We start from the raw sequence: 24,406 nt of genomic DNA, 5'->3' as shown, positions 1-24,406 counted from the left end.
AGCATACCTAGAAACAGTCCTGATAATAAGTGTAGACCCACTGAATGCAAAATAAACTCCTATACTTTTAACGGTGCTTGCAGGGCTGCCTCAAGAAAGTTTAAATGAACACAGTACCCAGAAACTTGATGGATTGTGCCAAAACTCCTGTCAAGGCTTTCAACAATCCACTAAGAAAACACACGTTTTAATATTTACCACAAAGTATTTTTGCTATGTGCAACAGTGAATATTTGAACGTTAAACCGAAGAAGAAGAAATGCAAATTAGAATTGCCATCAGGAGAAGCAGTATGCATTTGAGTGCAATTCTTTTCCACTTGGATTAATGGGGATTTGGGGAGCATTTTAATGGTTCACACTTTAAAACACTACTGAGAGGATGCTATATTTTTAAACACTGGAATGGAAGCTTTTACTTTGTTGTTTTAATTGTGCCAATTATGCTATTGTAAATTGACAAAGTAGCCCATTCGCTGAATGGCACTGACAGCAAGCCCCACATATACTATACTATACTATACTATACTATACTATACTATACTATACTATACTATACTATACTATGCTATGCTATGCTATGCTATGCTATGCTATGCTATGCTATACTATACTATACTATACTAATTGGCAATGGCTCTCCAAACTGTCAGGCACAAATTGTATCCAACCAAGTCAGATGGGTGGAGTACAATTAATAAAATTATTTATGCATTTATGTATTATTATTATTATTATTATTATTATTATTAGCAAGGACTGAATCTAGGACCTCTTTCATGCAAACAATGGGATCTATCACTGACCTATGGTAAAGGAGCAGGTAGGCAACCAGACTAAATTTGCATTCAATCTGATCTAATAAGATACTTCTTACATTTTTATACATTATTGTCCAAGAATGGGCACTCTCTCCTCTAAATTCCCAGCCTGTACGTTTAGATTCCACCTGCCAGGATCCATAGGGATTGAGCAGGTCAGGAATAAATGAAGTCAAGTTCTTGATGTCATTTGACATAAGCTAGACAATGTTTTTAACGTTAACTTTTGACTGATTTATCAAGGATGCGTAAATCCTGCGAATTATCCCTGAAAGAATTGCGTCCAACTTTCTGATCCATATATTCTGTCTTAAAAGGAAGGAAACTTCAAAAAGTGGTGCTTTTGGAGTCCGAAAAAGAATAAGTGGCTCGCACCTCCTGCTGATAAGAAGGGAAAGAAGTGGTTGCATGAAAAGGCTCTTGATTTTGAGAATGACATTGATGTGCTCTTTAACAATCTCTTTACTAAGCAGATAATGACGGGCTGAAAAGGCAGAAGGGAATCATGAGTGAAATTAAAAGTGAGGAACTTATTAATAGAGAAGGGTCTTTAATATAACACACATCCCCCACAAAACTAGCATTCTTTCCCCCTACAGCTTTTAATAATGGATTTCTTTGGAAGCAGAGATTTTCAGAAGTCCTGAATGGCACACAGATTTCTAGAATGGATCACCTCCCCAGGAATTGAGGCAAAGAATTAGCTTCAAAGTCAGCCAGACAGTTGAACAATGAGAAGTTGTGGGGAATGGATGTAATGAGAAGAAAATAACTTGAGCAAATTATAATTGTGGAAGCTGCACATTTTTGTCATTGGAGTTCAAGCCCAGCCTGCATAACCTGTGCACCTTCCTCTAAACCTAGGAATAACCTTTTCCACATGTACTGTGCCCTGATGAGCACTTGATAATTCTCTCTCCCTTTTGCAGTCCTACATAAAAGCAACATGATTTTTATTTTTTTTTAAGTTCCTGGTGAGCAGCCATGCCTGATGTCCAGGCCTGAGGCATTACACTGGTCGTCTCAAAATGCTGCAGGCTTCCCTCTAAATTCTTTATCGATTTTGCCAGAGGAGTAACCTCCAAACGAACTTTACATGTCACTTTTAGCACAGTCGAGCAGAAATCCCAACAGGATTTCTTTGGAAAGTCCTCCCAAGCAACAGTCAGGTGAAGTAACTTGCCCAGGACCATAGCTGTCAAGCGTCCCTTATTTGGCGGGACAGTCCCTTATCCCAGCACCATGTCCCGCTGCTGTCCCTTATTGATGATGTCCCTTAAATAAGCTACTGAAGGTAATGGGGCCCTTTCTATGCCCAGCTGTGCATTGTCAACAACAAATTGTTGCTGTTTTTTGTATTGAATATATGCTATATGGTAATTTATGGACCTAATAGGTATCTATAGCCATTTGCATGCAACAAAATATGTATTTTATCAAAGTAATTGTTGATCCCTTATTTTGGCTGCTGATCCCTTATTTTCGAGGCAGCTGGTCCCTTATTTTCAAATCTGTAAATTGACAGCTATGCCCAGACCCGCTTCTATGAATGGGAAGCTGCACTACAGCTACAGGATAATGTTACCTTCTAGTAGGCACCATGCTGAATATGGGCCATATGAACTGTATCTTAAAAAGGCTTAGTGCATCCAAGATATGTCAGGAGGTCCTACACACAAGTAGGAATCTAGCAGAGACACATGCCTGACTGGAATGTTCTCTGCTCCTGGTCGGTCGTTCAAGAGACTCAAAAGCCTTCTCCAGCCCAAACATCACAGCGACTAATGCCTCAGAGACATCAGCACACTTCAGGAACAGCAGAGTACAGTGGTACCTCAGGTTAAGTACGTGATTCATTCCGGAGGTCTGAACCTGAAACTGTTCTTAACCTGAAGCACCACTTTAGCTAGTGGGGCCTCCTGCTGCCGCCACGTCACCGGAGCATGATTTCTGTTCTCATCCTGAAGCAAAGTTCTTAACCTGAAGCACTATTTCTGGGTTAGCGGAGTCTGTAACCTGAAGCGTATGTAACCCGAGGTACCACTGTATGGGCACCACTGTATGGGCACCACTCAGTAGCGCAGCATTTTGGCTAAACTACTTTATTTACATATAATACACTCGGAGCATTCTAACTCAGCTCCTTCCTCTTCAGCATCAGACAGCAAAGAGAAAGGACAAAGGACAAAAATCCTACGTCATGGAAACACAGTACAGTGGTGCCTCGCAAGACGAAATTAATCCGTTCCGTGAGTCTCTTCGTATAGCTGTTTTTTCGTTTTGCGAAGCAAGCCCATTGACAGCTTAGCGGATTAGCGCTATTAGCGGCTTATCAGCTTAGCGGATCAGCTGATAAGCGGCTTAGCTGCTTAGAAAAAGGGGGGGAAGGGGAAAAAACCCGCAGGAACTCGCAAGACATTTTCATCTTGCGAAGCAAGCCCATAGGGAAATTCGTTTTGCGAAGCACCTCCAAAACGGAAAACCCTTTCGTCTAGCGGGTTTTCCGTCTTGCGAGGCGTTCGTCTTGCGGGGCACCACTGTAATTAAAACATCCTGTCTCTGTTACTTCCCACAATGTGGAGTGAAAACATACACCGTCATGTGATAAAAACAATCCCATGACTGCAAGCATGGGAAAAGAATTCTAACAAGATGATGCTATTGGTGCAGGCCAGAGAGCCTTCTGGGGAGCAGTTTAAACAATCCCACCCTCCTCAGTGTTACTCATGTTGCTGTTGCTGCAGCAAAATAGTTTTTGCACAGGTGCTGTGTCTACAAAAACAAAATAGTTCAATAACTGTTCAGCCTCTGAGCTTTGGTGTGATATCAGTGAAGAACAAATCGGATTATGCCTTTGAGGTGGTGGCTCAGCAGATACTGAAGTCCCTTCTCCAAAAACTCTGACAAACCTATTCTTTATTGGAAAGGGTTTTTCCCCATAAGGCTTTATATTACTGATTATCTGCAGGCTCTTATACTTTGTATATGTGAATGTTTCACTGAGATTCCTGCATTGCAGGGGGTTGGAATAGATGGGCTTTAGGGTCCCTTTCAACTCTACAATTTTATGTTCTTAATTGTCTGATGTTGTTTGTGATTTACTTTTTAGTTTGCAGTTTTGTTATGCAAACTGACTTGGGGGAATCAAGGTTGGTCTATAAATGACTAAAACCAGCAAAAATAAATAAATGACAGCAACAGAAGGAGTGACAGAAAGGACAACCATGGCTTTAAGTTACAATAAAGGAGATTCTGACTAAACATCAGGAAGAACTTTCTGACAGTAAGAGCTGTTCAACAGTTGAACAGTCTTGTTTGGGAAGTTAACAACTCTCCTTCCATTGAGGTTTTTAAGCAGAGGATTAGATGACCCCAACTCTACAATTCTATGATTATATGGCATACTGAGCATTCAAATTGTTCTCTGTGAGATCCTCTGTACAAGCACACATTCAAAACAATACCAGATGCAAAAAAAACCCCACAACATTCTAGGAAGTAGCATGAATGCTTACACTGGTGCAGATGCTACAATAGGAAGCTGTTGCCACAAAGGCCCTGGTTTGGTTCTTCTATGCTGCTATAGCAACTGTGTCAACATATACAGTTCCAGATAGAGATAAATTAGAAATATATATTGAAAGGAAATGTGCTTTCCTTGCAATGAGAATTACTGTACCTTTTATTTTGCACATAGTACATGCTTATAATATAAAGCTTTTTCTATACTGGCAATTTCCTAAAAGAAGATTAGTATCCATGCATGAACAATAATATAAATGACTATACAAGTGGTCTTTTGCATAATACATCTGGCCACCCAATCTGTGCATGCACAGTATATAATCATTGGATATTTCATATTTTACAATATATTTTGTGGACGTTAATCTTTTCTTGGGAAAGGGTCATTAGAAGAACACAAATATTATTGCAAGACTTTCAGGTAAAGGGGGGAATCATATTCGCTTGTATATAATAAGTATGTTTATAATATCCTACTTTTTTAATGAGACAGGCACAATATAGGCAAAGTTAGGCACTTGTATAGAGACACAGGTGGTACTGTGGTCTAAACCACAGAGCCTAGGTGCAATGGTTCTAGGGGTTGCTCGTGCGTAAGCCGGTGCCAACACCTGGGTGGGCTGCCTGAGTGAACCTTTTCTGTCCGGACAGCCACTCACCCGTGGCTGTCTCAATCGCTGGCAGAATCTGTCAGTGGGCGTTTCTTGAACTTCTTCCAGCAAAGAAGCTCTTTGACACCTAGTCTCCTCCTACTCTCCCTGCGCGGAAGCCTTCTGCGCAAGGAGGGTGTAGGCAGCGGAGGACCCTTACTCTCCCCGCTGGTCCCTGGCAAGGAGTCATGGGACCGCCTCGCTGATTCCCCCATCTGCCCCCCTTCTCTACTGGTGCTACGCTGATTCTCTTCCCTAGAAGATGGGCTGCCTCTCCCCATCCCGGGACGCTCTCTGGAATCCCTCTGGAGCTTGCTCTCTCCCTCCGGCACTGATGGCAGTTCCCTGACACTAGGGCTTGCCAATCAGGTGGTAGGCGGTTTGAATCCCTACAATGGGGTGAGCTCCCACTGTTTGGTCCTAGCTCCTGCCCACCTAGCAGTTCGAAAGCATGCCAGTGAAAGTAGATAAATAGGTACCTGACGGGGAGGTAAACCGTGTTTCCGTGCGCTGCTCTGGTTTCGCCAGAAGCGGCTTAGTCATGCTGGCCACATGACCCGGAAAAACTGTCTGCAGACAAACGCCAGCTCCCTTGGCCAATACAGCGAGATGGGCGTGCAACCCCGGAGTCGTCCGAGACTGGACCTAATGTTCACGGGTACCTTTACCTTTACCTAATATATCCCTCTGATTTCAATTTCTTTGATTTGCTTTTTTGACAGGCCATATTCTACAGGGTATGGGCTGAAGACACATCAGGCCAACACCTTGCTGAAGCTAAGCAGGTAATGCTCTGGTCACTGCTTAGATAGGTGACTGCCTGCAAACCCCATGTCTTGGGTTCCATGATGGAAGAAAGAAAGGTGAGCTCCAAATGTAAGAACATACATAAATAATAAATATATGTGGCAACATATATGCTGAGTTTTGATGGTGTACCAACTTTTGGTAAGAAAGAAAGATAAGAGGACACTCAGTCTAGAGACTCAAAGTGCCTTCACAATTATTTTATTCCCAGAAAGCAGTTGGGTTAATTCCAGGAACTCACAAAAAATAAATAAATACTGAGTTCTCTTATACCATTCCCAGAAAACCTACTTATGAAAGAATTGCTTTGAGGAATCATCTCTCTTTAAGTTAAGCACAAATATTTTGAAGGCAGGGAGTTTAATTATTCATTCGAAACATAAAGCAAATGACTCCCATCACTATTTATTAACAGCTCCATCTGAGAGACAAGTAACAGCTCTGCCATGGAGGAAGAGAGAAGAAAATCAATTAGACTAATTAGATAGGCAGCAAAGGGCTGAAAAATGAAGTCCAACAGGAAATTGTAAGTAAAGAACATTATCAAAAGTGACCCAAGTCTCAGCCTATTGGTGGCACTTTGTATTCCTCTGTTTCAGTCCTAAACTTAAGACTCCATATGAGATTTGGAAGATTTAACATTTTTGATTATAGTAGAGATGTTCCCTCACCCACCAAACACAGTTTCTTCTCTTTATGCTTCTTATGCTTTTGTACGTAGGAAGAGATGCTTGAGGAATCCTCGGCATCCATATTATGAGACAAACTTGCCTGATCTACATCTCCTGTATTAATTCACAGCTCAAACAAGTTCCTGCTCAGCATCCACACTCCCTGATAAAGTTCTGCTAAATAGTCTGAGCAGACTACATTTTGTATCTTTGGTGTTTTTAAAACGGCAATAGCCGATTGGAGCTCTTAGGAAGTAGGCTGAAAAGTGGGCCTTAAATGACACTGAAAATAACGTTGCGATGAAATTGTGTCCAAAATAGAGAATATTTGAAACACTTGAAAATACTCCATCTTTATACTGTGCTACCTTTCAAAGCTGTTACAATATAGAAATGTTGCGCTTCAAGACCCCCCAAGCCACCCCCAGGAGAATAAAGATACAAGGACACAGAATTTAGGTTAATGTTAATGGGCAAAATTTAAGCTGTAACTTTATTGGTTACAGAATGTGAGTCGTATTGGCTTAGGCATTGGCACCAACAGACTACATCTGATTCCTGCCCGCCTTGCAGGATGTCTGGAAGGGTAAACTACCAGTAGGGGGAGCCCTGCTGATTCAGATCGACTCGACCCCCCTCCTGGGTTTCCCACTGGGGTTGTGGTATGGCCCTAGCCCCTCCCCAGGCTTCAGACAAAATCCACACCCCCGGATTCCTTTAGCGGAATACCCTTACGCATGGAGGGGCAGGTGATGGCTGCACCTCCTGAAATAGGAGCTTCTAGAGTCACACCACAGTTTAAATTGGCCCCTAGCCATGCCCCCACAGCACTCTGATTGGCCGCCTGGCGAAAGGCGTAGCCGGGCCACCCTCAGCATGACGCGGGACGCTACCCCACACCATGCTGAGGCAGGGGTGGGACCTGGTGGCCCAAGAGCAACCGGTCCCACTTGGAAGCGGAACCAATTTTTTGTACCCCTTTCATGATTCCTTTTGGACTTACTTATCAGACTTCATTGTGTTTATATGTGTGTCATTTTGTATTTGTGTTGTAAACAATCCTGTGATCTTTGAATGAAGGGTGGTATATAAATTTAATTAAGAATAAGGATAAAGAATAAGAATATATGGTAGAAAATGGCTGCCAGTGGAAATGGTCTGAAACATTTTTTTTTTTTGGCGGGGTGACATTCATAAGGGGAACAGAATGGAAATAGACCAGTCCACCCAGCTCTATATGTAAGCCACTAGAAGTTTTCAAATCTTGCACCCAGTTCTGTGAGCCTTATTCACAAGGTCACCATGGCAGCCTGTCAAAATAGAGTGCAACTACATGGAAGTGAGAGCTGGACCATAAAGAAGGCTGATCGCTGAAGAATTGATGCTTTTGAATTATGGTGCTGGAGGAAACTCTTGAGAGTCCCATGAACTGCAAGAAGATCAAACCTATCCATTCTTAAGGAAATTGGCCCTGAGTGCTCACTGGAAGGACAGATCATGAAGCTGAGGCTCCAATACTTTGGCCACCTCATGAGAAGAGAAGACTCCCTGGAAAAGACCCTGATGTTGGGAAAGATGGAGGGCACAAGGAGAATGGGACGACAGAGGACGAGATAGTTGGATAGTGTTCTCGAAGCTACCAGCATGAGTTTGACTAAACTGCGGGAGGCAGTGGAAGACATAAGTGCCTGGCGTGCTCTGGTCCATGGGGTCACAAAGAGTCAGACACGACTAAACGACTAAACAACAACAACAAACACCCTCTGCTGTGTGAAAATATCTCTGCAAATAGCCAGGGAGTGGTACTGCAGCTACTAAATCAGCAGCCCGGTAGCAGAAGGCCTCAATAAGCATATGCAGCAATTCACCTTTGGGGTACTGCCCCTACTGGCTTTTCTGCCTAACTTTCTGCTTTGCTTAGTGGCTTAGCAGCTTACAGGCCTGCTGACACATCTACTGTACGGATCATTTATCTGTCAAGATCATCATTCTGCCTTATTCTCCTTTTCCAGACCACCAGCTTTGGCATTCTGATCCCAAAGCTGTTTTCTATAAAAAGTCAACAGCAGCAGCTGCCGCAATAATATTGTTAGCGAGGACAATTGATAGGACAGCTGGCCAGACAACATAACTGCTAAGTATCTCTTTTCCATAAGCTGTACTCATTTTTTTAAAAAACAAACAAACGAAACAAAAGCAAAACTGATCTTCAATCAGACTGAAAAACATTAGAGATACAGGTGTCTGCAAGAAGTTTTAGGATGGAAGAGGACATGCAAACTGAAGCTTGATCCAGGTAAGCTAGAAGTACTGTGGGTAGAGAAATCTGCTTACTTGGATGAAGGTATGCTTCCAGGGATATGTGGGGCTGTATCAGGTTCACAATCGGGGGAGTTCTCCAAAACTTCACTATAAACGAAAGCATCAATTCCCAAGAATGCCTTGTATCAGTTGATTTGTTAGCACTGACTCTGTATAGAGAGAGAGGAACTGACTGCTGTCACTCATGCCCTAGTTACAACCACTCACTCACTGGATCATCACCTTGTCATGGTGAGTGTCTTTGAAAATTTTTACACATCACTTGGAAAGACAGGTGAACTATTGACAATGTACTGGAAGAAACAAAGATCACCAGTGTCAAAGCAATGATCCTTCAACATCAATTTTGTAGGACTGGACATGTTGTGCAGATGCCTGATTATCGTCTTCCAAAGCCACTACTCTATTCCAAACTTAAAAATGGAAATGGTAATGCTGGTGGTCAACAAAAGAGGTTTAAAGACTCTCTCAAGGCAAATCTAAAAAAAAAATGTAGTATCAACACCGACAACTGGGAAACACTGGCCTGTGAACACTCCAATTGGAGAACAGCCTTTACCAAAGGTGTCATGAGCTTTGAAGATGCTTGAACTCATGGTGAAAGGGAAGAAAGCATGCTTGGCAAACCCTCACCATGATCAACTCTCACCCGGAAACCTATGTCCCCACTCTGGAAAGACGTGTGGATCCAGGATTGGCCTCCACAGTCACTTACAGGCTCACTGTTAAAACCGTGTTTATGAAAGACAATCTTACTCAGCTACGAGTGATCGCCAAAGGTAAGAGAGTTACAACCAGCAGAAAATGACAGCAACGAAAAGAGGTGATGGTACTCCATACTAGTGAGTACCATCATGAGAAAGGACCGACTATAATACCGTCTACATGCGGTGCCCTTTAAATACAGTTTGGTAGATTCAACTGGTGCCAAATACAGCTGTTTGGTTGCTAACACCTCTTCTGCACTGGCAACTCTAGTTACCAGCATAATTTAAAGTGCTGGGGGGATATCATTAAGGCATAATTTAAAGTGCTGGGGGATATCATTAAAATCCTAAATGGTATGGAACCTGGTTACACCTATATGAACCTGCCTGGAGCTGCATATTGGAGAAATATGCCTTCCTTGAATGTCCATCATTAAGTTCATTCAGATTGGCAGGCACAAGAGACAAGGCCTTTTCACTAGCTGCCCATCACTGTAGAACTTTATCCCATGTGGAATGAATCCGAATCTTTCTTTGGTTGAATGCAAGAGGGCTTTATAGAGATAGCGGTTCCAAACTACTTTTAATTGAATGAAGTTCAACTTTTATGATGTTGCAGGAGTAGATGGTTTTCAGGGGTGGCATTCCAGAGGTTGATAAGAGTAGAACATCAGCCATGACCTCTGGGCTGTTGGAATCTGGAGGGCATGCAACATTAGGGCAGAGGCACAGGTTCCCCACTCACAGTTCAATTGTTTTATATCTTATGTTTCAAATTTGTGTTCTTTTCATTTTCTTTCAACCGAGGTTTGACCATGAAAGAAATGCAAGAAAAGACGTGAGACAGGAAAGGGACACCAGTTCTTTAAGGCCAGAATGAAGTGGCAAGCTACCTTTGAAGGTGACCTGGAACTACAATTAATCCAGAATGCGGCAGCTAGACTGGTGACTGGGAGTGGCCACCAAGACCATATAACACCGGTCCTGAAAGACCTACATTGGCTCCCAGTACGTTTCCAAGCACAATTCAAAGTGTTGGTGCTGACCTTTAAAGCCCTAAATGGACTCGGCCCAGTATACCTGAAGGAGCGTCTCCACCCCCATCATTCAGCCCAGACACTGAGGTCCAGCTCTGAGGGCCTTCTGGCAGTTCCCTCACTGCGAGAAGTGAGGTTACAGGGAACCAGGCAGAGGGCCTTCTCAGTAGTGGAACGCCCTCCCATCAGATGTCAAAGAACTAAACAACTATCTGACTTTGAGAAGACATCCGAAGGCAGCTCTGTTTAGGGAAGTTTTTAATGTTTTATGTTTTCTTGTGTTTTTAATATTCTGTTGGGAGCCACCTAGACTGGCTGCGGAAACCTGGTCAGATGGGCGGGGTATAAATAATAAATTTATTATTATTGTTGTTGTTGTTATTATTATTATTATTAGGCATTCATATCCTGGTGGAATGAGCCTGATCTCTCCTGTTTGGTGTTCTTGCTGGAATAGCAGTTGGAGACGCTTTTGAACCCAGACGATCAATGGGCCCATACTGTTGGGCTATTCAGTTTCCCTTGTAATGTCATCTCAGGACATTTCTCACCATAAGATCAGCAATGTAATTTTTGCTGAAAATGCCAAAATGGACTTTAAATATATGAAGAATTCTAAGTCCTCAGTTTGTATATTAAAAATAAATCCGGCCATAAAAGAGCTGCTTATCTCTGGGAATTAACCTCCCCCCACCCTCGGTTACATATGCATTTACTAAGCTTAGATTTCAAACTATGCTCACAGAATATCTGACTAGTAAATTCTTTAATAAGCCAACAAATGACTGCCTTTGTGCCTGAGGATCAGGCCAGATTGAAGACATGAAGGCAGCACGCTCTATGTCCTCTATTGCCCTGTATACTGCTCACCAAGGGAGTAATTTCCCTCTTCCTTTCAAAATTTTCTAGAAGAGGAAACAAATAATTTCAAAATTAGATGGCTGCTGGGTGATCCATACAAGTTGTTACCTCGAGGTACAGGAAAAGGGAATGCTACCTTCTATGCAATATGGTTTAATTTTATTTGGTACATGCAATTCATTGGATATGGCTTTCACCCGTCAAGAATACATGGAACACTGTGGAATGACACTTTCAAATTAATTACTTTATCAATGATTGTGAAAACATGGAGCTGAACAGAAGCTATGTCTTATTAGGGGCAAATCCACACTCTGGAAAGGGAGACTGGCAGGGAAATGTATTCATTGTAATTATTATGTAAAGGTAAAGAGACCCCTGACCATTAGGTCCAGTCGTAGCTGACTCTGGGGTTGCGGCGCTCATCTCGGTTTATTGGCCGAGGGAGCTGGCATACAGCTTCCAGATCATGTGGCCGGCATGACTAAGCTGCTTCTGGCGAACCTCAGAAATGAGCTGTGAAAGTGGGTAAGGATTTGCTGTATCTGACTTAGTAAAGAGGAACACAAAAAAGGGAGGCAGGAGGAAGTCAGGAAAGAAAGTGTTGCAAATATCAATTTAAAAGCTGGAATTTCTATTTTTAATTTTTTCTTTTTGTTTTTTTTCCTGATGTTTTTTATCTTCTGTAAAAGTAAATAAATATATTTTTTTTAAAAAATAAGCTGCTTCTGGCGAACCAAAGCAGCGCATGGAAATGCCGTTTACCTTCCCGCCGGAGTGGTACCTATTTATCTACTTGCACTTTTTGACGTGCTTTCGAACTGCTAGGTTGGCAGGAGCAGGGACCAAGCAACGGGAGCTCACCCCGCCACGGGGATTCGAACCGCCAACCTTCTGATCAGCAAGTCCTAGGCTCTGTGGTTTAACCCACAGTGCCCCCTGTGTCATTATGTAATCATTATGTAATCCTGTTTAAATTTGAATTCAATAAAATATGCTTTAAAAAAAAAAAAGAATACAGAAAGAAAGTTTTATTACATCTGCTCCAATGTGTGGCAAATAGCCATGATGGCTATTTTCTACATCCATTTCCAGAGGCAATACAGTGGTACCTCTGGTTATGTACTTAATTCGTTCCGGAGGTCCGTTCTTAACCTGAAACTGTTCTTAACCTGAAGCACCATTTTAGCTAATGGGGCCTCCCACCGCTGCCACATGATTTCTGTTCTTATCCTGAAGCAAAGTTCTTAACCCGAGGTACTATTTCTGGGTTAGCAGAGTCTGTAACCTGAAGCGTATATAACCCGAGGTACCACTGTATGCCTCTTAATACCAGGTGCCAGGAATCACAGGTGAACACAGTGTTGCTGTGCTCACTGCCTTCGTCCTTCACACAGGCATTTGATTGGCCACTTTGAGAACAGAATGCCAGGCAAGATGGACCACTAATGTAATCCAGAAGGCTTTTCATATGTTCTTATGGTGGCTGTGAGTCCTGGAAGACCTGCCCCCTGCCTTGCAGACCTTTCCGCACCTAGCCTGGAGGACAGGGCCCTGACGGACTTCAGCTACAAAAGCTGAGTCTGTCAAAGAGGCCAGAGGCCATCTTGCCTGTGTCTTAGTGCAGACCCAGGTCACTGAGCCTGAGCTTCCACAGCTGCCGCCTGCCTTGAACCAGCATTGCCAGGATTGGCAGCAACAGCAGCAGATGCATTCTTTGCTTAAGATTTTATTTCCTTGCCAATTGTGCTGTTTTAAACATGTCTTTTATATTTGACTCCCTTTAGCAATGTTTTATTTTGAAACCTTTAAGTTTGGGGTTAGTTATGTTGCTTTGAATGTATACTTTATAGTGGACTTTCTTCAGTAAAGTTTTATTTGATATTTTAATGCGTTGTAAACAGCTTTGATATTTTTTCTTAAAAATATGAAGTGGCATAGAAAGGAAATTATTATTAATAATAATATTTAATAATAATAATAATAATAATAATAATAATAATAATAATAATAATAATAATAATGATGATGATGATGTTGCTTCTCTTCTGTGCCTCGAGAACCTGTTCTGCTTGGCTATTGATCCAAGTGTTTTCCTCATGGCTCTGGGTGGTCATAGGCAACCATTTGAACATACATTTTATTACATCTGCTCCAATGTGTGGCAAATAGATCAGTACCTCGGTTTTCGAACATCTCGGAAGTTGAACGTTTTGGTTTTTGAATGCCAAAAACCTGGAAGTAAATGCTTCCATTTTTGAATGCACCCCGGAAGTCGAATGGCTTCCACTGAGTTTCCCTCCTCTATTTTATCCATTAAATTTGCAGACTTCCCTTTGCGCCTTGGTTTTTGAATGTTTCAGACCTCGAACGGTCTTCCAAAAGGGATTACACTCGAAAACCGAGATTCCACTTCTTATCACTTGATGCAAAAACAAAGAATAACAAACCAAGCCACCCCAGGATAAAATAAAAAAATAAAATCTCAATCATCTGCATAGCAGATATCTTCATCTGCACTTGCTACACAGCTTGATAAAGCTAACTTGGTTCATCTACACAACCTGCAAACTAATTGGGCCATTGTACGCACCTTATGTGGAAGTGAACAAGCACAGCAATTTCTTTGCTCATAGCAGGTTTTATCTTTTATGACATTACCATACCATTCACATTTCTCTTTCCTCCCTAGCCGGCATAAACAAATGTTGATGTTGTCTGCCACAACTGATGCATTAGCATGAACAATCATCATTGTTACCATCATTGTCATTCAGAGTGATGACAAACCATCAAGGTGCATGTAGGCATCTCTCTCACATGCATATAATCAAAACGCTTATGAGAGGCCAGCAATTCAATTCACTCTGATAGTCTCCCAAGGAGCTCTTACAGCTACATTTAAAGCTAACCAACCTTGGCCAGACAGCCCCTTGCTACTAAAACAGATAGAAAGAAGTAATGAGTCAATCAGGTACATTGCATAAATGCCCTTGGGAGGTTTGTGGGCTTCTAATTGTTCTCTATGAAGGGCCACCCTCATCACCCCTTTCACCATCAGGAAAGCAAGAAAACCTGAGAGCAGGCAGGATTAATTTCCAGAACCTCCCTATTGCTACTCACTACTATGCAGCAAGCAGAAAATACTGATTTGGTTAGTATAGCTCTCTTGTGTCTACTGACAACTACTCTCTAAGGCAGGGGTCAGGAAACTAAGGCCCAGGGGCCAGATGCAGCTCCCAGGCTCGTAAATCTGGCCCGTAGACCTTGCTGCCCGCTTGGTCAGTCCCCGCGAGCTGCGGACGCCTCGCCACATGGGGACTGACTTCCACAATGCTGGCACGGCTTCTGGGCCGGTGGTGACACTGGCGCAGCTTCAGATTGGCTGCAGGAAGTTCCTGGGGCCAATCTGAAGCCTCATCACCCACAGCTGAGGTAAACCCAGCACAGCCATGGATGGAGAGGCTGGCGGGCTGGAGAGAGATGGGACTGGGCCATGCCGTGGGCATCATGACGGGTGCGTCGCAGGGCTTCAGCCAGAGCTTAGCACGCCTGTTAGCCCCGCGCCTGGTGCCCAGCTCAGCACTGCTGCTGGTGGCACACTCAGTGGCCATGCTGGAGCAGCTGGAGGGTGAGCTGTGTGTCACCTGCCCAGCGCTTCATGTACGCAGCCTGCCTGCCAACCTGGCCTCGGACGATGGGCCACAGTTCCTGCTGCATGCCACCTGGGAGCTCCGCGGCGACGGGCCGATGGAGCGGCTGCTGCTCGTCAACAACACCGGTGAGTGGGCAGTGCCGAGACACACTCCTGAGTGTGTGGAGAGTGCATTCCTCCGGGTCTGCAGCCAGCTGCGGAACTGGCTTGCAGGGTATTTATATTTTTCAAAATATAGTCCTGCCCCCCTGCAAGGTCTGAGGGACAGTGGACCATTCCCCTGATGAAAAAGTTTGCTGACCCCTGCTCTAAGGTGTGACTGGTTCCCCCCCTGTTCTGCTACCCACAGCCCTTTTAAGTCGAGATGCCAGGGATCAAGGGGCATTAAGCAGAGGGGAGAAGGAGAGAGCATGATATTTTCCCCCAGATCACCATAAACAACTGCACATACCATATGTAATATTACAGGATATAATCCTGCTTTGTAACAGTCGCTGCTTACTGCAACCACTACTATGTTATAAGATCCACTATCTTGTAATATTACATATGGTATGTGCATTATCATAGAATCATAGAGTTGGAAGAGACCACAAGGGCCATCGAGTCCAACCTCCTGCCAAGCAGGAAACACCATCAGAGCACTCCTGACATATGGTTGTCAAGCCTCTGCTTAAAGACCTCCAAAGAAGGAGACTCCACCACACTCCTTGGCAGCAAATTCCACTGTCAAACAGCTCTTACTGTCAGGAAGTTCTTCCTAATGTTTAGGTGGAATCTTCTTTCTTGTAGTTTGGATCCATTGCTCCATGTTCGCTTCTCTGGAGCAGCAGAAAACAACCTTTCTCCCTCCTCTATGTGACATCCTTTTATATATTTGAACATGGCTATCATATCACCCCTTAACCTCCTCTTCTCCAGGCTAAACATGCCCAGCTCCCTTAGCCGTTCCTCCTAAGGCATCGTTTCCAGGCCTTTGACCATTTTGGTTGCCCTCCTCTGGACACGTTCCAGTTTGTCAGTGTCCTTCTTGAACTGTGGTGCCCAGAACTGGACACAGTACTCCAGGTGAGGTCTGACCAGAGCAGAATACAGTGGCACTATTACTTCCCTTGATCTAGATGCTATACTCCTATTGATGCAGCCCAGAATTGCATTGGCTTTTTTAGCTGCCGCGTCACACTGTTGGCTCATGTCAAGTTTGTGGTCAACCAAGACTCCTAGATCCTTTTCACATGTACTGCTCTCAAGCCAGGTGTCACCCATCTTGTATTTGTGCCTCTCATTTTTTTTGCCCAAGTGCAATACTTTACATTTCTCCCTGTTAAAATTCATCTTGTTTGTTTTGGCCCAGTTCTCTAATCTGTCAAGGTCATTTTGAAGTGTGATCCTGTCCTCTGGGGTGTTAGCCACCCCTCCCAGTTTGGTGTCATCTGCAAATTTGATCAGGATGCCCTTGAGTCCATCATCCAAGTCGTTGATAAAGATGTTGAATAAGACCGGGCCCAAGACAGTACCCTGTGGCACCCCACTAGTCACTCTTCTCCAGGATGAAGAGGAACCATTGATGAGCACCCTTTGGGTTCGGTCAGTCAGCCAGTTACAAATCCACTGAGTGGTAGCATAGTCAAAACCGCATTTTACCAGCTTCTTTACAAGAATATCATGGGGCACCTTGTCAAATGCCTTGCTGAAATCAAGGTAGGCTACATCCACTGTGTTCCCTTCATCTACCAGGCTTGTAATTCTGTCAAAAAATGAGATCAGGTTCGTCTGACATGACTTATTTTTCAGAAATCCATGCTGACTATTGGTGATCACAGCATTCCTTTCTAGGTGCTCACAGATTGTTTGCTTAATGATCTGCTCCAGAATCTTCCCTGGTATTGACGTCAGACTGACTGGGCGGTAATTATTTGGGTCCTCTCTTTTCCCCTTTTTGAAAATAGGGACAACATTTGCCCTCCTCCAGTCTGCCGGGACTTCGCCTGTTCTCCAGGAATTCTCAAAGATGACTGCCAGTGGTTCTGAGATCACATTGCCAGTTCTTTTAATACTCTTGGATGCAGTTCATCTGGCCCTGGAGACTTGAATACATCTAAACTAGCCAAGTATTCTTGTACTATCTCCTTAGTTATTCTGGGCTGTGTTTCCTCTACTGAATCATTTGTTCCAAATTCTTCAGGTCGGGCATTGTTTTCTTTATCGGAGAAGACTGAGACAAAGAAGGCATTGAGGAGTTCAGCCCTTTCTGTGTCCCCTGTTTGCATTTCACCATCTTCTCCTCTGAGTGACCCCACTGTTTCTTTGTTCTTCCTTTTGCTACGAACATACCCATAAAAGCCTTTTTTGTTGCTTTTAACCTCTCTAGCAAGCCTGAGTTCATTCTGTGCTTTAGCTTTTCTGACTTTGTCTACACATGCTGGCTATTTGTTTGAATTCCTCTTTGGTGGTTTCCCCCCTTTTCCATTTTTTGTACACATCCTTTTTAAATCTTAACTCAGTTAAAAGTTCTTTAGATAGCCACCCTGGCTTCTTTAGGCACCTTCCATGTTTCCAGCTCATTGGTATTGCCTGAAGTTGTGCTTTTACTATCTCCCTCTTAACAAACTCCCAGCCATCATGAACTCCCTTTCCTTTTAGTATTACTGTCCATGGGATCTCACCCAGCATTTCCCTAAGTTTTATGAAGTTGGCTTTCTTAAAGTCAAGAAATTGAGTCCTAGTATGCTTGGCTGCTCCTTTCCGCTGTATAGTAAACTTCAGAAGAGCATGATCACTTGCGCCTAATGATCCTTCCACTTCTACCCCACTAACCAGGTCATCAACATTGGTTAGGACCAGATCTAAAATGGCTGTTCCTCTTGTTGCTTCTCCCACTTTCTGGACAACGAAGTTGTCTGCAAGGCCAGTGAGGAATCTGTTTGACCTTATGCTCTTGGCTGAGTTTGACATCCAACAAATATCCGGGTAACTGAAATCCCCCATTACTACTATCTACTTTCCTTTTGCATGCTTGGCCATCTGTTCCAGGAAGGCATCATCTATGTCCTCCGTTTGGCTTGGGGATGTATAGTAAACTCCCACAATGAGGTCACTGTTATTCTTCTCTCCCTTAATTTTGACCCAAATGCTCTCACTTTGGCTTTGAGGATCTAAATCTTGGATCTCTTCACAGGTATACACGTCCCTGACATATAATGCCACTCCTCCTCCTTTCCTCCAGCTCTCTAATTCTTTGGAGCGTAGCTACACGTTCCTCCAGTTGCTGGACTTTGTCTTCTAAGAGGGCAATCAACATGCAATTGCTGCAGGTAAAGCTGCCTGCAACCTTTGGCAAGATGGCAAACATTGCGCAGGAACTGCAGGTGACTGCAGCTGTTCCCTCACCCTCCATCTTGAGAATGTGTCGTTGGGGGTGGCTACAGCGGTCCTCCATCATAAAAAGCATGAAGACAGGACAAATAACTCCCCCCCAAAAAAAACCCTAGGCCTCCCCCAACAAACGTTTGAGACTAGCTCCCTTAAATCTACAAGATGGATCAAACTGTGTTCGCCTCCCACAGCTAATCACCTGCCTCAACAGAAACCCTGCCCCCTCTGACCCTTGCACAGGGAGAGCAGCTAATCAGCCACAAAGAAACACACACACCAGAAAACCCTTTTTGCTCCTTCTTCAGCTGCTGCCCTGCAAGCTCAGCTGTTCTACTGATGAAGCCTGTTCTACTGAGCCTGTTCTACTGATGAAGCCTAGGATGGTGAAACAAGGCTAATATTCCAGAAATCCTTGTCTGAGACTCTCTGAAAGGATTCTGTGGAATTGTAACGACTCTTCATGTGGATTATTGGACTCTTTGAACAGACAGGTGGAATAGATACTTATACATGTATGGCCCTTGTGCATGAACTGACTAGAGAATGAACTGATCCACTGGGTCTTCTGCTTTTTTCGTTGAGACTTCTGTTGAAATCTACAAATTGATACAATGAATAGTGTACCTTATTTATTCAAAAGTACAGCCGGTTACATCTTGTGTGTTTATTGAGTATGTTCCACGTAACCATAGGTTTGTTGTTGTTGTTGTTGTTTTAGTAAAGGGATATAAGGCAATCCTAAAGGAGCTGACAAGCTTCTAAGGAGATGATGGCCTTCCAAATGACCCTGATGTCACAAGCGGCACAAAGGAACTAATGCACACCATTGCAAGCACATTGCTCTAGGTATCTCAAAAAAGCAAAGCAAAAAAGCAAGCAAAACCACCAGCTAAATGACAGGAGAAAGTCCACAGAACCAAGTGCACAGTAACACAAATCCCCATTTATTCTCCTTACCCATATCAGACATCTCTGGCACGGTAACGATGTAAGGTCCATCTGTAAATTTTGGTGCGTTGTCATTGATGTCTTGTACTTTAATGATAAACTCCGATTCAGGTTCAAGTGGCTTGTTTGTCCGTCTGTCGATGGCTTGCGCATGCAGCACATAGTGGGTCTTCTTTTCTCGGTCTAGGCTTTTGGTTGAATGGATGTCTCCCGTTGTGTCGTCAATAATAAAGATAGTCCCAGCCCCTTCACCTGTAAGGATGTATTTGACTGATCCATCACCTTTGTCAGAATTGGAATGCAGCTGTAAAAGAAAATGAGAAAAAAATAGGAAAGGAAAATATGCAATACATGTAATATAATACTACATTATGGTCGAGGCTTGTTTGGTTGGTGAGAGAAAGCAATTGTGTCATCAGCACTGCTCAAGGGTAGGAACTGTCCAATTTTTGCTAGGATGGGTCTCCTGAACTGAAAGCAACCTCCATTAATTTGTCAGACCATCAGAAACACAACAAGGGCAAGTTCTCTGGCAGGGCTAACGGACACTGCATATTGTATTGAAAACTGTATGAGTGATGGAGAAGCACGGTGGCTTTGAGCTCAGCTCAGCTGAGATACAAACTGGGAAGGGCCCGAGAACAGCACGTACATGTCTCTCCACACCTCTCTAAGGATACAATGTTCAGATATGGAGTTGTATAGAAAAGGAGATGCTTGGCAATATAAGATCACAGAAACAGGGGGGTTGAAGTGGAAGATCCTGGAAAACAACACAGTTGGCAGGATAATATCTTGAAGAGCAGAATGCCACACCAAAACCTTCCATTGTGGGTCCCACTTGTTGGTCACTAACAGTGATATAGTTCAGTACAGTGATACCTCTGGTTACATACTTAATTCGTTCCGGAGGTCTGTTCTTAACCTGAAACTGTTCTTAACCTGAAGCACCACTTTAGCTAATGGGGGCTCCTGTTGCCACCGCGCCATCAGGAGCAAGATTTCTTTTCTTATCCTGAAGCAAAGTTCTTAACCTGAAGCACTATTTCTGGGTTAGCAGAGTGTGTAACCTGAAGCATATGTAACCCGAGGTACCACTGTAATACTAATGAGAAATTGTCAGAAGCAGATGTCTCTGTTTAAAGTCAACTCTTTCTTGGCTAAGAAGGTAAAATATTTAGGAATATGGTTAACCCCCCAAAATATTGACTTATATCAGAACAATTATTTAACAATTTGGAATGGTATAAAGAGAGACCTCGAAGTGTGGGGCAGGATGAAACTATCCTTTTGGGGCAGAATTTCAACGATCAAGATGAGTGTACTTCCAAAGATGTTGTTCTTATTTCAAATGATCCCAATAATTAAGGGGACAAAGATATTCAGAGAGTGGCAAAGAATGATATCAGGATATATCTGGCAGGGCAAAAAGCCAAGAATACAATTTAAATTATTAACGGATGCGAAGGAAAGAGGTGGCTTCGCCCTGCCAGATTTGAAACTATATTATGAAGCATCTTGTCTCTGTTGGTTAAAGGATTGGATAACATTAAAAAATAATAAGTTGTTGGACCTTGAAGGTTTTGATAATAGATTTGGTTGGCACGCTTATTTATGGTTGGGGAAGAAGAAAATCCACAAAGGTTTTGAGAATCATATTTTTAGGGGTTCCCTAATAGAAATATGGGATAGGTACCAAAATATTTTGGAACCTAAAGTACCACATTGGTTGTCCCCACTGGAGGTCATGAGTGTTAAAAAGACAAATATGAGAGAGCATTGGATGACTTATGGAGATATAGTTATTAAAGAAGGGGGAAAATGGAAAATGAAGCCATATGAACAAGTTAAAAAATATGTATATGATTGGTTGCACTATCTTCAAACAAATGAAATGTTTAAAAAGGATTTTAAAGAGAGGGGATATATCGAAGGAGAGTCTAGATTTCAAAAAGAGATAATAAACAATGATTGTAAAATATTGTCAAAAATGTATAAAATGTTATTGGAGTGGCAAACAAAGGACGAAGAAGTTAAATCGGTTATGATACATTGGGCCAGGGATTTTGGTTATAATATACAATTAGCAGATTGGGAAAAAGTATGGAATGAAAATATGAAATTCACTGCATGTACGACGATAAAGGAAAATGTTATGAAAATGGTATACAGATGGTACATTACCCCAGTTAAACTTGCAAAAATGTATAAAACATGTAACAAGTGTTGGAAATGTAAAGAAAAGGAAGGGTCGTTTTTTCATATGTGGTGGGAATGTAAGAAGGTGAAGGGCTTCTGGGAAATGATATACAATGAGTTGAAAAAGATGTTTAAATATACATTTGTGAAGAAACCAGAAGCTTTTCTGTTAGGAATTACAGGAAGAGAAATTAACAAAAGTGATTATAAACTTTTTCAATATGCAGTGACTGCGGCAAGAATCCTAATGGCCCAAAAATGGAAACAAGAGGAACTACTGACACTGGAAGAGTGGAGGCTGAAACTAATGGACTTTGCAGAATTAGATAAAATGACTGGAAAAATTAGATACCAGAAAGATCACAAGTTCACTCAGGACTGGAGAAAGTTTACGATTTATCTGGAAAATATTTGTGATGAACAGACAACGCTAGTTGGATTTAAAGAGGCTTTGTGATGAGAAAGGGTATTGTAAAGAGAAAATGAGATGTAAGGATATTAAAAACTGACAATATATTATAAAGGAAATGCGGAACAAATATAAAAACATGAGGATTGTGGGAGGAGCTGGTGGAAGTCAAAAACTTGTAAATTGTTGAATATGGTTGTGTTTGAACAATTTGTAAAAGAAAATATTTAAAAATAAATAAATAAATAAAGTCAACTCTTTCGATGATCCTGAGTGCTAAAATGACCCATGGATTTATTCTAGACCAATGTTTCCCAAACTTTGGTCTCCAGCTGTTTTTGAATAACAATTCCCACCATTCCTGACCCCTGGTCCTGCTCTAGGGATGATGGGAGTTGTAGTTCAAAAACAGCTGGAGACCCAAGTTTAGGAAACACTGAGATAGATTATGAAGCTTTGTTGTTGTTGTTGTCCTTACAAAAATTCTGTCCACGTAATAGGAGATCCCACACTTTGACATTACTTCTATCTTCTGGATTTTAAATACTATGCCCCTCATTTTCCATGTGCATAGTCTTTTCCAGCTGCACAAAATTATGTGGGGAGAGGTCAGTGGTGCACCCTGGTTGGCCCTTTCAACATGTGGACCTCATTCATATGTGATATTAGACACTTTCTGACACATGGGGATAGGTTAAAAAGGCACAAGAAGAAGTAGGCAAAAGAAAGACTTTAGTACATTTAAGATAAATCCTGATAGTCTGCTTAACGTCCATTTTGTGCCATTTTCCTACCAAGAGTTTTCCCAGATAAGAACAAAATGTTGGCCATATTAAGTCCTCAGTTCTCTGCGGGGGCTAAAGGGATCTCTGCCATTCCAGAGAAAGGTGAATGGTGTCAATTTTGTGTGATGTTTTAGCTCAAAGCCTAAGGTGTGAAATCTGTCAGAGTAATAAAATCTTTGCTACATTCCATGGCTGCAAATGCCCAAATATGCTAAAACTGCCTGCGTAGCTGCTAATGGAAAACCTACATAGGGGAGAGGAGGAAAGAGAAAGAGCAAACCCCAGGCCTTGGGTTTGTAGATTGAGAACTTTTTTGTCTTTGAATGTACTTTTTACACTCCAGTTGTAAAACAGCCGCTGAAAAAATGTGTCTGAGCTACCTCTGTTCCTTTCTCCTGATAAACTTTTCTTCAGTAAAATATACCGATTTTTGTTCTTGATTTTCTGAAGACAGTAGCCAAACTCTGAAGCAGTAAGAGATTCTGTATGACTTTTTTTTTATATAACAAAATGATCATCTCAAGTGTTTCTCTGCATCCAAGGGTTAGCATTTTATCTTTCAATGGTGGAAAAATAGAAGAAAGATAATGTCAACAAAGGTGTTGCTATTATCAAGTTTTCACATTTTTCACCCTTTCTGCTATTTTCGGTAGGACCCAGTGGTGCTCCCACGAGCCTGCTGCTAATGTTCTGAAGCAAAAAGGAAGGATGGTTTGAAAGCTTTCTCTCTCTTTTTGACCTCAATGAATTCATTCCAACAGCTTTGCCCTCACAAAAGAACAATGGACAGCCAGTCAACCCATTTTCTGGTATACTTTGAAAGGGTTCTGGTGAGGGGGCACATCAAAGCAGTTTCTGACCTTTTTTTTTTTTTTTAAGGGTACTCACAAGCATGACTCTGTTGCTTCACTGTCTCTTTACCAATCCAACCCAAGTTACAGAATAGGGTTCTGATTTATAACCACTTGCCATCCCCAGAACCACCAAGGGTTTTCAGGCTACCAGGCAAATGCATCAGCTGATCCTAGAACAGGCAGAGATTCGCTCAGTTTCCTAAGTGGTGGAGTCTTGGGCTTGAATTTAGGGGAGCCAGTGGACAAGCTGTTCTTTGGTTAGCTATCTGACCATCCCTTTATGCTATGCTCACCACTATCACTCGCCAGTCCCACGTCAGGTAAGTAGAAAGAAGACTACCCTTGGAAGAATCATTTTACTTCTCTTATTTTTCTCTGGACCATTCATTCCTCCAGTCACTTTTCCCTCTCCCCCATTTCTCTCTGATAAATCCTTTGTTCTTTCTGTGTTCCCAAGAAGCACCAGTTAGCTTATTCGGTTAGAGTAGGGTTCCTCAAACTTGGCCCTCCAGATGTTTTGAGACTACAATTCCCATCATCCCTGACCACTGGTCCTGCTAGCTAGGGATCATGGGAGCTGTAGGCCAAAAACACCTGGAGGGCTGAGTTTGAGGAAGCCTGGGTTAGAGCATGGTGCACATCAAGGCTGAAGGTTTGATCAAGGAGCTTTCATTTCACCCCACTTACGGACTCCAGGTCCCTCTGAGTTTCCTATTGTAGAGGTCATTTGGTGTGATGTGCCCCCTATTAGGATTCTATGTTCACTCCAGATAGCACCCAT

At 42.6% G+C, this 24,406-nt stretch overlaps 1 protein-coding gene across 6 annotated transcripts in view; it reads right to left on the bottom strand.

Moving 5' to 3' along the window:
- CDH18 (cadherin 18) overlaps positions 1 to 24,406 on the bottom strand; it is a 634,566-nt gene that overhangs the window by 127,378 nt on the left and 482,782 nt on the right. For all 6 annotated transcript variants that reach the window (XM_081873024.1, XM_081873021.1, XM_081873022.1 and 3 more), the window contains one exon: positions 19,388 to 19,682. In XM_081873024.1, coding sequence (XP_081729150.1) covers positions 19,388 to 19,682 — 295 coding nt within the window. The remainder of the gene's footprint in view (positions 1 to 19,387; positions 19,683 to 24,406) is intronic.

This window comes from Podarcis erhardii, assembly GCF_964252035.2.
Source record: "Podarcis erhardii genome assembly, chromosome: 8".
Lineage (NCBI taxonomy): Eukaryota > Metazoa > Chordata > Lepidosauria > Squamata > Lacertidae > Podarcis > Podarcis erhardii.
This window is presented reverse-complemented; position numbering and strand designations above follow the sequence as displayed.